Source organism: Geotrypetes seraphini, chromosome 2 (genome assembly GCF_902459505.1).
Source record: "Geotrypetes seraphini chromosome 2, aGeoSer1.1, whole genome shotgun sequence".
Classification (NCBI taxonomy): Eukaryota; Metazoa; Chordata; class Amphibia; order Gymnophiona; family Dermophiidae; genus Geotrypetes; species Geotrypetes seraphini.
In genome coordinates, this window is record NC_047085.1 from 446786702 (window position 1) to 446800576 (window position 13875).

The following is a 13875-nucleotide window of genomic DNA, read 5'->3' on the forward strand; positions in this document are numbered from 1 at the left end:
AGCCAGTTTTGGCTTTAGCTAAAACCACACAGCAAATTTAGCTGCAGGTTTGATTTTGGTCATTCTCTACCCTGGACTTAATTAAAATATGCCTCTAGAGCAGTAGTTCTCAACCTTTTTTCAGTAGGAACACACCTGACAGTCAATGCTCGCATGCATGACACACTTCATACCTGACTGCATGCACAACTCCCTCACCCCCCCTTTCACAATGGAGCCTTCTAAGCTCAACAACCCTAGATGAGCTAGCCCCAGAACAAACAAAAACCAGAATCTATAGGAAATCAGACAAATGGTTCGACAACGAACTACTTCTGCTCAAAAGACAATTCAGACAACTAGAAAGAAAATGGAGAAAAAACAGTCAAGACTCCATAAAAACAGCATGGAGAAAACTAAACCAAAAATACAAACAAAAACTGAAAGAAAAAAGAAAGACATATTATACAAAGCAAATAGGAGAAGAAGCCCAAGACATGAAAAAGCTCTTCCAACTACTAAAAGAACTCACAGACACCAAACCCTACCTAACCAATAATGATACCCCCTGCCCTCAGCCACCCTCTTAGCGACATTCTTCAAAAACAAAATCACACCTATCAGGTCCACATTTAATGGAACACCTACACACCTTGGAGACCACAACACCCCTCACAGAGAAAGAATCAGTCACAGCAGACAGAACCTGGTCCCACTTCCCACCTATACAATGGTCAGACCTAAACAAACTATAATAAATACAGTCACACAGCCTGTGACTTCAATCAGTGCCCACCACACCTGTTAAAAAACTCCAGTACACTATTTTTCACCCTCCTTATGCAATGGATACAAACTTTACTCACAGACGGCCTCTTCCCACAAGACCTCAGTGAAATCGCCATCACCTCGATCCTAAAAGACCCCAAAGGACTGACAGATCAACCCTCTAACTATAGACCCATAGCTTCAATACCACTTTATGTCAAGCTAATGGAAGGCCTTGTAGCTAGAATCTTAACCTTATACCTGGAAAACCACAACTTACTCCATCCGGCTTCAGAACCAACTACAGCACTGAGACCTTGCTAGGATCACTCATAGACACTACTAGACAACATCTCAGCAGAGGCAAAAAAATGCTGATTATTAAACTAGATCTCTCCGCAGCTTTTGACCTGGTAGACCATGACATCCTCCTGCAAATACTTGACTCAGTAGGAATCACTGGCAAGGTACTATCATGGTTTAGAGGATTTCTACAATCCAGAACATACAGAGTTAAAACAAACAAGGAAAAATCAGAACCATGGTCAAATCCCTGCGGCGTACCCCAAGGATTACCACTATCTCCCACACTCTTCAACCTATACATTGCTGCTCTCAGCGCCTGCCTAGACAAACTAGGCCTTACCCCCTACAGCTATGCAGACGACATCACAATTCTACTTCCTTTCGACCAACCAGCGCCCTCCATGGTAGACATAATACACAAAATACTTGATACAGTAGCAACATGGATGAAAGAACACAAACTGACACTAAATCCTGACAAAACAAACTTCATCCTCCTTGAAAATAGCAAAACACCAACTGCAACAAACCTAGTAATAAAATCAATCTCATACCCCATCCAACCCACTCTAAAACTCCTGGGAGTGCTGATAGATAGAAGATGCACCATGCAGCCACAAATCAACAAAACAATAAAAAAATTGTTCGCAGTCATGAGAAACCTAAGACAAGTTCGAAAATTCTTCGAAAAGAAACAGTTCCAACTCATGGTACAATCTCTAATCCTAAGTCTAATGGACTACTGCAACATATTATATTTCCCTTGCCCAACAACCATGATGAAGCAACTACAAACAATACAAAACACAGCCCTAAGACTTATCTACTCACTGAAGAAATATGACCACATTACAGAGGCATACCGCAACTCACACTGGCTCACAATACAAGCGAGAGTACTCTTCAACTTCTACTGCCTACTATTCAAAGCTATAAACGGAGACAGCCCAACCTACTGGAACAACAGACTAAATCATTCCACCTCAACCAGACACAGGAGAACCCATGCACCATTCATGCACCCTCCAACCAAAAATGTGAAACGGAAAAAGCTGTACGACAACCTCCTAGCCACCCGAGCAGCAAGGCTAGACCACCAACTCTCCAATCTACTGACTTTGACCAAAGACTACAAAACCTTCAAAAAAAACACCAAAACTCTACTATTCAAAAAATACATAAAACCAAACTAACACACCTAGATCTACCTCAAACATCACCTGCAATACGGTTCATTCCTTTGCAAATTAGAAATATCCAGACCACTTCTTATGTACATCTAAATGTCCTGACAATTCATCTGTGATCTGCCTTGAACCACAAGGTAATGACGGAATAAAAATCACTAATGTAATGCAATAACAAGCACATTTTCTCTATGGAAGTAACAATACAAAAAAATTGTGTAGACAAACATACCAACACATATGTGTTCATTCTGTTTCTCATGCTATCCTAGAAATAGCAATATAAATCTTTCCATTACCAGAAAAATAATTCAAAACCACTACCAGAGAAATAATACAAAACCTGAAAAAAATCCTAACTTAAAAAAATATGTAGCAAACCTACCATGCAAGAGTAGCATTAACTTCTATGCTTTCAGTAACCAAAATTCTACTTATTTTACATTCAGACCCTCCCTAGGTTCTGTACACCTTCATTTCTCTCCCTTAAATCTATTCGGCCTAGAAGAGAAACTACCTCCTTCTCTGAGGCCTAGTTGGTCATCCAGAGAAGTAGCTCCTCTTGCTGTTCCTCAGAGTGGGGTTGCCAAATTTTCCTCTTTAAAAATGAAGGCACCTGGCGCCACCCTGTTCTGCTCCCACACAAACCTCCCCAAGCTTGGGGCCACGTCTGGAGGGCCTCTGCGCATGCATGGATGGCAATGCAGTTAAATCACGTGCATGCGCTTGCATATGATGTCATCTCGTTGACGACTGAGCATGTGCAGAGGATCTCCAGGTGAGGCCCTAAGCTCAGGGACTTCCAAAACCCAGACAGACTGCTGGGTTTTGGACATTCCTACAGGCATCCGGACAGTCCTCTAAAAAGAGGACATGTCCATGTTTTCCCAGCCATCTGGTAACCCTACCTCAGAGGTTCCGTGAGCTCCCTCCATTGGGCTGCCATTGTTAGGCAGGTTTTCCTAACACCAAACTGCAAAATTACGCCCCCCCCCCCCCACACACACACACAAAAAAAAAGGCCAGTCCCCTCCCCCCCCCATCTACGGGCAGGAAACGCCCTCCACATTGTAATAAAGAAGAGTACATTCTACATTAAATCACATTATTATTCATTACAAAATAAGAACAGGACAGGAATACAGAACTGACAGAGGGACAGATGTCCCTTCCTCAACATATAAAGAGCATTTCTATTACCCAGAAGCCCACAGTTAAACATGTATAAATGCTAGGAATATTGTAGGGCGCCTTGGCGCTTTTCTGCAAATACGCACATAACTGATATAGCACATGCTTGCAGGGGGAGGGCAGGCAGTGCGTAGGTGGGATGAAGACAGGGCTCCCACATCATATACGTTGGACCTACAGAAAATGGACGCATGTCCCTGCTACATTTGGACATCTGTCCCTCTGTCAGTTCTGTATTCCAACACAAGTCTCTCAATCTCAGAATAATGTTTAATTTATCATTTTTTTAAATTGACATTTCAATATAAAAATAAAAATAGTATTTTTTTAAATCTTTAAGTGCAACATATTTTACAAACATTTTACACTTTAACAGCACTTAAAATCAGTAGCCAAATGAAAAATTAAACATTATTCTGGGAGTGAGAGACTTGTGTTGAAATTAACCTGGAAATGTTGACTTGTTCTCCCGTTTTGGATATATTAGTTCTATGTTACCCCATCTGCTTACCAGCAGCAGGTGAATTTTGAATGGACAGATACATTGGTTAGTCCCAGCTTTGCACTGTTGATACGGTTGTGTGTGTCCTCCTTGTGACTTTGTATAGCAGGTTTGTCCAACGTTGGTCCTCGAGGGCCACAATCTAGTCAGGTTTTCAGGATCTCCCCAATGAATTTGCATTAGATCTATTTGCATGCACTGCTTCCATTGTACGCAAATAGATCTCATGCATATTCATCTGGGAAATCCTGAAGACCTGACCTGGCGAGGGATGAAGTTGGACGCCCCTGTTGTATGGTATGTTTCATCATAATATAACCTTGAATTTTCTGTACCATTTTAATCAGATATGAGCAATCATATAAAATAATGACTTGCTCAGTGCGAAGGAGGGATTTCCTGAAAGCCTTAATCTAATGTTGGTCACTATTTTACAAGATTATTGTAAAGTGTGAGTTGGGGTTTTTTTTTAAAAAAATTTTTTTAATTTATAATTTTGAATACATTACAATATCCAATAATTCCAAAGGAAAAAAAGGAAAAATCACACAAACAATACATAATCAAATCATACATACATAGTTCCTTTTAAGCCCACATTAATGGGGAGCACATATTACTATTTCTAATCAAATAAATTCAAGAAAACTAAAGGACAATAATTCTCAGTTCACACTAAAGAACCTTGAATCATTCCTTACTAAATGGGATATTATTTTAAATTAATTCTCCTCATATTCTCAGCTCAGATGAGACAAACTCATTTCTGTTCTCTCGCAACTAAAAATTGTTGTAGCTGTACAGGTTCCCAAAAGGCATACTCAATATCTTGTAATTTAACCAAACATTTACAGGGAAATTTCAGGTAAAAAGATGCCTCTAGGGCCAAAACTCTATCCTTCAACTTCAGAAATTCTTTCCTTCTCAATTGAGTGGTTCTAGAGACATCCCGAAAAATCCTGACTAAATCCCCACAAAATTTCATTAACCTGTTTTTAAAGTAAAGTTTCATTAATAACATCTTATCCATCTCGCTCATGCATGTTATCACCAGGGTGGACCGACTCTGGATCACATCCTGTGTATCTCCAAGAAATTCAGTCAAATTTACCTCTGGTGTGGCCAGATGGTCCACCTCCTGGGCAGATTCAATTTTTTTGGGAGGAATATAATAATAATTATTTATTGGAAATGATTTGGGGTTTTTTTGTGTGAAATGTGTCTTCTAATAACGCTTCGGTACATGCATTATGTTTTGAATGGAACTGATGTTCGATGACATTTGGAAAGACCATTTGTTGAAGTTTTATCTTCTGTATAACAGCACAGGGAGGCAAAAGTCTGAGTGGTCTCTACAGAAAGATTCAGATGGGGACACGCCTTCTATGATCAACTGGCCCTCAAGGTATCCTGGATTGCGGCTGATAATCACATCATTCCTGTTGCCCCCTCATAACACTGTGCCACCTTTCCCTTTTCTAACCCTAGTGCAGCCCAAACTTGGGTCCTTCGAGCAAACGGCTTCCGAAAGCACCACCTAATCCTCAGCATATGCTTTTAATTTATATTTGCAACTAACCAAACCGTTACTTGTTTCTGTGAAACAAACTAAAACCGTGGCTAACTGTTCTTTACAACTGTATAGCACTCTTGATTCCCAGAGGGCTTTTGATCTTATCCTTTAATCGGTCAAGTACACTTGATTCCCTTTTCTTTGAGGCATGCAGTACGTTTTGAACTTTGGAATGTAAAATGTGAAAAAAAGGCAACTGGTAATTATGGCATTTTATTGTATCCTGTTTGCAAGTGGCCTTATTAGTTGCAAATCCATGACTGATATAAGTGACTTGCATTTTAGAAGTGTGTATTATTCAAAGGAGCGCTCTTTGCATTCATATTGTGCATCTGAAAATTACTACCAAAAATCTTTAATGAACAGATCGCTTTGAAATGGAAAACATACCTTGCAGCAAAAGAATATTCAATAGTGTTTTCCTCTTTTTGTTTCACTCTGGTTGTTTTCTTCATAAGAGCAGTGTAAAGCTGGGAGTGAAGACGTCTGACGCCTTGCAAATTTAGGGTGATGGGACTAAAGCGCGCGGACAAAGGAGCTCAGACAAATGCGTTGCAGGATGCCAACGCGCTGGAGTAAAAGTTCAAGTTAAAGCGCTCCGAGGGTTTGTGTTAGAAATGTTGGTGATGCTGGGGGGGGGGGTTCACCCCCCCACACACACACACACTTAGAGAGGAAAATGTAATTTTTCCCTAAAAAAGGGAAAAATTACACTTCCCTCTGTATGGGGGGGTTTCTTCCCCCGAACCACCCAATGGCAGCACCAACATTTCTAAGTAAACTGGGGCCAACCCAGCCCATGTACCTATAGCCCCGCCTACTGGAGGGGCCTACGGCAACTGGGCCAATTCTGGTTGGCCCAGGCACCTAAGGCCCCTCCTGTGGGCGGGGCCATAGGCACCTGGCCCAATCAGGCCCTAAGGCCTGCCATTCGGCGGATAGTGAGCCTGCCGGATGGATGGGCTTGGGACTCGTCCGTCTGTCCAACGGATTTTAGATAAGGGGGGTGTCGGGGGGGTCACCAGGTGAGAGGGGTGTCGCGGGGTTCAGGGGGGGCCAATCGGGGGTTCGTCGTGAGGGGGTTCGTCATGGGCAGGAGGGGTTTGGCTCCCTCCTGCCCGGATCGGTTTGGGGGGGGGGGGGGGGGAGAGTCGCCGGGGCAGGAGGGTTTGGACTCCCTTCTGCCTGGATCTGTTCGGGGGGAGGTCGCCGGAGCTGGAGGAGTTGGGTGCCCTTCTGCCCGGATCCGATCAGGGGTGGGTGGGAGGGGAGTGCATTGGGGCAGGAGGGGTTGGGCTCCCTCCTGCCCAGATCGGATCGGGGGTGGGGGATCGCATCTCGGTAGAAGAGATTGGCTATCTCCTGCCACGATGGCAATCCCCCACACCCTGACCTGCGGCACTTCAGGGAGAGGATCGCGGCAGGCGAGATGAGCCATCTCTCCTGCCGCGATCGTTGCTTGGGGGAGGGGGTGCATTTTGTACCCGGTGTTCTTTTTGACAGACACCGGTTACAGAATCCAGCTTTTAGGCGAAGGACTGGCCCATCCTTCACCTAAAAGGTCTGGTTTAGGGTGTTTGGGAATTAGGCTGTTTTTTGGTTGGTAATGTGTTGTAAGTGTAGACGTAGTGATGGTCTGGGCGTTTAAACAGCTGAACGTAGAGGTAGGCCATTCTCAAAAAATACCTCATTTTGGACGGGGTTTTTTTTTATGGATATTTTTCCTGCTTCTACTTTCAGCATTTAGGCCAAAAGGGGACTTAGGCAGCTCCCTATCAAAAATTTTGAAAAGCCTTCTGAAAAAAAAAAAAATAAGTCTTTAAACACTTTTGAAAAAATAAAAAGGAGGCAATCTGATGAAGAATATCTGGGAGGGTATTCCATAATTGAGGACCCACCACTCCAAAAACAAGAGAGTGAATAGGTTGCCTTACCTATAGATAGTATAGAAGGAACGCATGCAATAATTGGTTAGATTGAGACCAGTAAAGTACTGTAGCCACTACTTTCAGCAGAGTTTGATGCAAGGCTTTTTATACTAATATGTACCCAGAAGCAGTTGTAAATCCCAATGTTAATCATAGTGATCCTAGATGTGCATTTCCCTTCTGATATGGGACATGCATGTGCATTTTTTTGGTTTGGCTGTAGTATTGTCCAAGCCACACCTTTTACACCATATGCATGCATTACGGATTTACACATGTGAATTCTAGCTTTTTAAAATTTGCTGAGATTCACACCTGTAAATCATGAATAGGGCTTCTCAAATAAGTGTAAGAACCTGGCTAATTTTCAGATTATCATTTTCTTGAAAACGTGATCTGTTTATGGTCCTTGAAGAAAGCTATATGCACCTCTGCCTCATAATTATTGTAGCCTTATGCAGTCCCTGAGAAAGGTCACCATGTCAGACATTCTGGCCTTAAATTCTGAATCACTTCTACAAGTATCTGTAGAACTGGTGGCATGCTTCCTTCCCTGAAATGGAAAAGAAAGGGAAGATTTGAACTTGTCAGGCACTTAAAAGCCCCTGTGCTTAGTGGGATGAAAGATTCAGAATAGTGCTGATCATAAAGCAACAATTCACATGGTGAACGTGTCTTGGAATGGTTGTAGACATATTTTTCTTTCCAATTGTCCATAAAGATCAGTCCCATATGTAAAAGATAGATTCTGATCATGTAATTCACAAAGAATGTTATGTTTCTGAGTAAACATTATTTGAAATAAAAAATACAAAAAAAAGAACAGTGGTTCTCATAACAGCGGTACCTGGAGTGACCCGCTTCCTGTTACACTTAAACCCCACCCCTTCCCACCAGCATTCCACTTCCCAATCCCAATAAGACAATATACACCTAGTTGGTAAACACCTGGCCGCAGCCCTGTTTATTGAATAATAACATATTCGTGAAACATTTAACACAATTAAATATAATAAGTTAACAGCCACAATTAAAACATTAACAAAAAACCCCATAACAATGGTATCACCATTGTTACCTGATCCCGAGCTACATGAGAAGTAATTGGCCCCCGACCCCGCCATCTAAGCTAGGGTCTGAGGGGTGGCATGTCCCACACATGCCCCATTATCCAGGGTCAACCGACCCACCAGGCACGGCTCCCAGCCGGCCCACCGCTCATCCCTTGATGAGCCCCATTAGCCAGTAGCTCGGGATACCGCTACCCAACCAACCTTACGCACCCCGAAACTAAAGGGCGGGAGGGCGGGAAAGTTGTCTCGGAGGACCAAACCGTTTCGGTCCTCCAAGCACGTTTCCTATTTAACCCCTCCCACCCACAATCCCCCTCGGCCGCGACAACCCAATGCAAGGGTAAAAGGGATCCATCGACCATGGACCGCCCCCTCCCCCGCCCCCTCCCCCTGCTCTCTTAAAACTTTCTATTCTGCCTCCCTCTAGCCTGGCTAGCCCAACGGGCGACTCAGCGGGCCACCCAGCCCCGCGTTAGGGTCGCCCGTCGAGACAAGCTCTCGGGCTTAATTATAACAGCGGTACCTGGAGTGACCCGCTTCCTGTTACACTTAAACCCCACCCCTTCCCACCAGCATTCCACTTCCCAATCCCAATAAGACAATATACACCTAGTTGGTAAACACCTGGCCGCAGCCCTGTTTATTGAATAATAACATATTCGTGAAACATTTAACACAATTAAATATAATAAGTTAACAGCCACAATTAAAACATTAACAAAAAACCCCATAACAATGGTATCACCATTGTTACCTGATCCCGAGCTACATGAGAAGTAATTGGCCCCCGACCCCGCCATCTAAGCTAGGGTCTGAGGGGTGGCATGTCCCACACATGCCCCATTATCCAGGGTCAACCGACCCACCAGGCACGGCTCCCAGCCGGCCCACCGCTCATCCCTTGATGAGCCCCATTAGCCAGTAGCTCGGGATACCGCCACAGGCCAGTAACCAGTTACAGGCCCCACCCCACAAGGAACAGAGCTGCGGCTAGGAGACCAACACTCTCTCACAACATGAGGCGAAGTCATCTAAAAGCAAATCACAACCAATATCGGACAAATGTACCCGATCCCTATAAAACAACCCCGTGCAAGACACATCCACCCAGTCATGTCTAACCTGAATACCACCCCGGGACTCCACCCATCGACCAACCTGCCTATTAACCTTGACCAGTCCCCTGGTCCACCGCCGAGACGCCAATCGGCTGGGTCGAGGAATGATATCAGACCAGACCAACCGCGCCTCGGGGAACCAACCCTGGACCACTCCCAAATCCCCAATCACCATATCGATAAGGTGTTTGCCACTAAGAGCATCAACATCATTGCCCCCCAAGTGAAGAAGCAATAAATCCGGACGACGAGGGCGCCTCCGAAGATCATTCAGCAGAGGGAGCAACTGGTGCCAACGCATGCCCCGCTGCCCCCACCAGGAGACAAACACGCCGCGATGTCCGAGGCCCAAGTGTCGACCATCAGGCCGGACCACAGCACGCTCCCCGGCCCAGTGGACGAAGGAATGCCCGATAATCCAGACAGACAGGACCCGCTGCACAGCACCTGCAAGGAAACCCCGCTGTGAGACACAGACCACCAGTATCCGAAAGTTAGTAAAATGGGAGCCATGCAGGGACCACCCCCCCCCCTCCCTACCACCCGCAACATATCACTGCCCTGAACCCATGCCCCAACCGGCTACCTGCTATTCCAATCCCCCCAACCGCGAATCAACACGAGTGGAACTCGACGGGCGAATATAGCCACGATATGCTTCCGACGACCACCGACCCAGTCGTCTAATGACCGCGTCCGGAACCCCCGCCGCGAACGCACTGGTGGCCGCCCCAATGCGAAACGAGTGAGTGCCGTAACTAGCCGGGTCCTCCCCACACACACCCAAAGCGAGACGCAACACCGCCAGGAACTGATACCGTGATAGAAGCGCACCATCCTCATGCACCAACAACGCCAAGGCAGAGGAAGGACGGATCGCCATATAGGCATCGAGCGATCGGACGGGGCAAGACGGACAACCCTCCACCTGATGCAGGATCAACGTACGCCCCCTGCCCAGCTGATCCGCCTTCGAACGAGCAATGAAGACTCGCAACGTGGAACCAGAGATACACACCTGACTGCGCAGTAGGCCACGCAGGCCCTGTACATCGGACGGGTGGACCAGCAACTCGCCCACCCGAAGCACTCCGAAAAATGATAAGGAGAAAGCAGCCCGAAACAAGCACGTCTCAAAACCGGATCTCGTCACCCGAGGCAGCACATTGACGAGATTAACCAACAAGGCATGGGTAATAGGCAAACGAGAGTCAGGAACTCGCGGAGCCATCCTACCCCAAGCCGCCAGCATCCGACGTGGCAAAAACCCTGACGAAGGGCAAGACCACCCGAGGGCCCTGCAAAAGAATGCGAATCCCGCCAGATGACCCGCCGCCGCACTCCGAGAGCAACCCCGAAGCTGGGACGAGGCCAAGAAGTCAGCCAACAGCATCTCGGTCACAGGTCCAGGGGTCCATCCTCGAGACTGCAGAAGGCCAGATACTGTTACGAAACCCTTGTTGTACCGGACCCATGTAGACGGAGCTACCGAGCGTTGTAAGACATACCAGATCCGCTCCCCACCAGGCTCCACAAATGCTCCGGCATCCGCAATCCCTCCGGCTGCGCTTCCGGCGCCAGCTGACGAAACTGCAAAAAGCGAAAACGAGAAAGGGCGTCAGCAAGTCTGTTTTGCACTCCAGGAACGTGGCGCGCCCGAATGAACAGGTTAAGCTTCAAACAGCGCACGACGAGCTCGCGCATCAACGCAGTCACCCGCAAGCATTTTGCATTGTGCCTGTTGACTACCTCCACTACCCCCATATTGTCACACCAAAACACAACACGCCTGTCTTGCAACCTGCCTGGCCATAACTCACAAGCCACCAGCAACGGAAAAAGCTCCAGCAGCGTGACATTACGGGTAAGGCCCGCCAACTTCCAAGCCTCCGGCCAAGCCGCCGCGCACCAATCGCCCTGGAAATAAAGACCAAAACCAACCCCACCCGCCGCATCATATTGCAGCTCGAGATCCAGATTAGTAACCTCAGGCAGTTGAATGTGCAGCGAACCGTTGAAACGCTCGATGAAAAGGGACCACATCCGCAAATCAGCCCGAATCCCGGCCGACATCCGCACAAAATGTCTGCGGTCACGAACCCCAGCAGTCGCCGCCGCCAAACGACGGGAAAAGGGGCGACCCATGGGCAAGACCCGACAGGCGAAATTAAGAGACCCTAACAGTGACTGTACCAATCGCAAAGTTGGCTTACGGGCACCCCCGACCAACAATAGCAAATCCAACAGTTGCTGCACCTTACCTTGCGGAAGACGGGTGACCATTGCAACGGTGTCAATCTCAATCCCCAGGAACGTGAGGCACGTAGTCGGACCCTCGGACTTATCTACAGATAACGGAATACCAAATTCCTCAGCCATGGTCTCAAAAGTGGACTTCAAAAGGAAGCAATCACCAGAAGCCGCTCCCCCAACAAAAAGGAAATCGTCCAAGTAGTGAACCACCGAATCCCTCCCCGCACGCCGAATCGTGACCCAGTGCAAAAAGGAACTAAATAACTCAAAAAAGGCGCAGGAAATGGAGCATCCCATAGGCAGGCACCTATCAAAATAAAAGGCTCCCTCAAACTTAAAACCCAACAAAGGATACGAGGACGGGTGAACCGGCAGCAACCTAAAGGCCGATTCAATGTCCACCTTAGCCAACAGAGCCAAAGGGCCAACCCGACGAATGAGACCGAGGGCACAGTCGAAGGACGCATAGCGGACCGAACATAAATCACGCGGTATGCCGTCATTCACAGAACGTCCAGCCGGCCGGGACAAGTTGTGAATCAAGCGATATTTACCCGGCTCCTTTTTGGGAATGATAGCCAGGGGGGACAGTACCATCACCGGGAACGGGCGATCGCGAAAAGGCCCCGCCACCCGTCCCAGCTCGATTTCCTCCGACAACTTCCGGCGAACCTCCTCCCGAAGATGAGACACTGAGGAAGCATTAGAAGCCTGAACATTAGTTAAAGGCAACACACACGGTATCACAAATCCCTCACTAAACCCCCCCAATAAAACGTCCGCCGCCCTCGCATCCCGATACTGAGCCAGCCACGGACGCATGGCACCCACCGTAACCGGAGTGGGCAACCCATGGGACCCCGCCTCACTTAACCGGGGGAGGAGGGACACCTGCTCCCTTCTTGGGGCATTTGAGTGCCGAGTGACCCTGACCGCACATGGAGCAGGCATGTCGAAAACGGCAGTCTGTAAAGGAGCAGGTAGATTTATTAAACTGCCAGCAGAGGCCTGGACCTCCTCCGGCACCAGCATTCCCGGGCGGACGAAAGGAACGCCCCCCACCTCCCGACGGCTGAACCTGCTTACCCAAAGGTCCAGGACCCGAACCTCCCGGCTTCGCCATATGGGTGAGCCAGAGATTAATGTCCTGCGTACCCCAGGACATATGCCGATTCTCCTCCATCTTGTCACGGAACGCTTCGTCGTAATTCAGCCACGCCCAACCCCCGAAGCGCTGATACGCGTCCAAGACGGAGTCCGCGTACGCCAATAGAAGACCATAGTCCTGAGGCCTCTCCCTCCCCCAGACACTAGCCAACCGTAAAAACGCGCGCGTCCAGTTGACAACATTACGCGACACCACCCCCGCCTTGGGTTTCCCACCCTCCTTCTTACCCTTCTTCTTCCTACTGCGTACCCGACCTTCCAGAAGCGCGAAGACATCAACACAGGTCCGCCTCCTAATTTTACGTCGCAGGGACCGCGGGACCTTTTCCCACAGTTCCGACAGCGCAACCAAGGCCGGTGCCCCCCGATCATCACCCCCCTGCACCAGACCCCCACTCGCTACCTGCCGCTGGGACCCAGAAGATGAAGACGACGAAGAAGAGGAAGAGGATGTTACAGAAGAGGAAGAGGAAGAAGAAGAATCCCTGTCCCTACGGCGCTTCTTACCCTTACCCTTCTTTCTCCCCCTCTTACCCCGGCTAGTAACCCCAGCCCCTAGGGCCATGTTACCCGTAGTCCGGTCATCTCCACGTCCACGTCCGCCATCAATATCTTCAGAAGCGGCGCCCTCCGCAGCAACCGCCATAGCAGGACGCTGAGCAGTCCGGGCAGGGTCCTCAACGCTCATCCGCGCGGCTCCCGCCTGGCCTTCTCGAACTGGTCCCGCAGAAGATGGCCCGGCCATGGCAACACGTCCATCGGCGACCACCTGTGGGGAGAAATCCGGACAGGGGCCAGCAACCTGAACAGCAGGAGGGTAAGTTAGCCCC

The 13875-nt window shown here is 47.9% G+C and overlaps 1 protein-coding gene across 20 annotated transcripts in view; it reads left to right on the forward strand.

The window, feature by feature from the left end:
• SVIL (supervillin) overlaps positions 1 to 13875 on the forward strand; it is a 483923-nt gene that overhangs the window by 322605 nt on the left and 147443 nt on the right. For 17 of the 20 annotated variants that reach the window (XM_033931470.1, XM_033931469.1, XM_033931472.1 and 14 more), the window contains one exon: positions 5258 to 5338. The exons of the other annotated variants lie outside the window; for them this stretch is intronic. In XM_033931470.1, coding sequence (XP_033787361.1) covers positions 5258 to 5338 — 81 coding nt within the window. The remainder of the gene's footprint in view (positions 1 to 5257; positions 5339 to 13875) is intronic. 20 annotated transcript variants of the gene reach the window in all.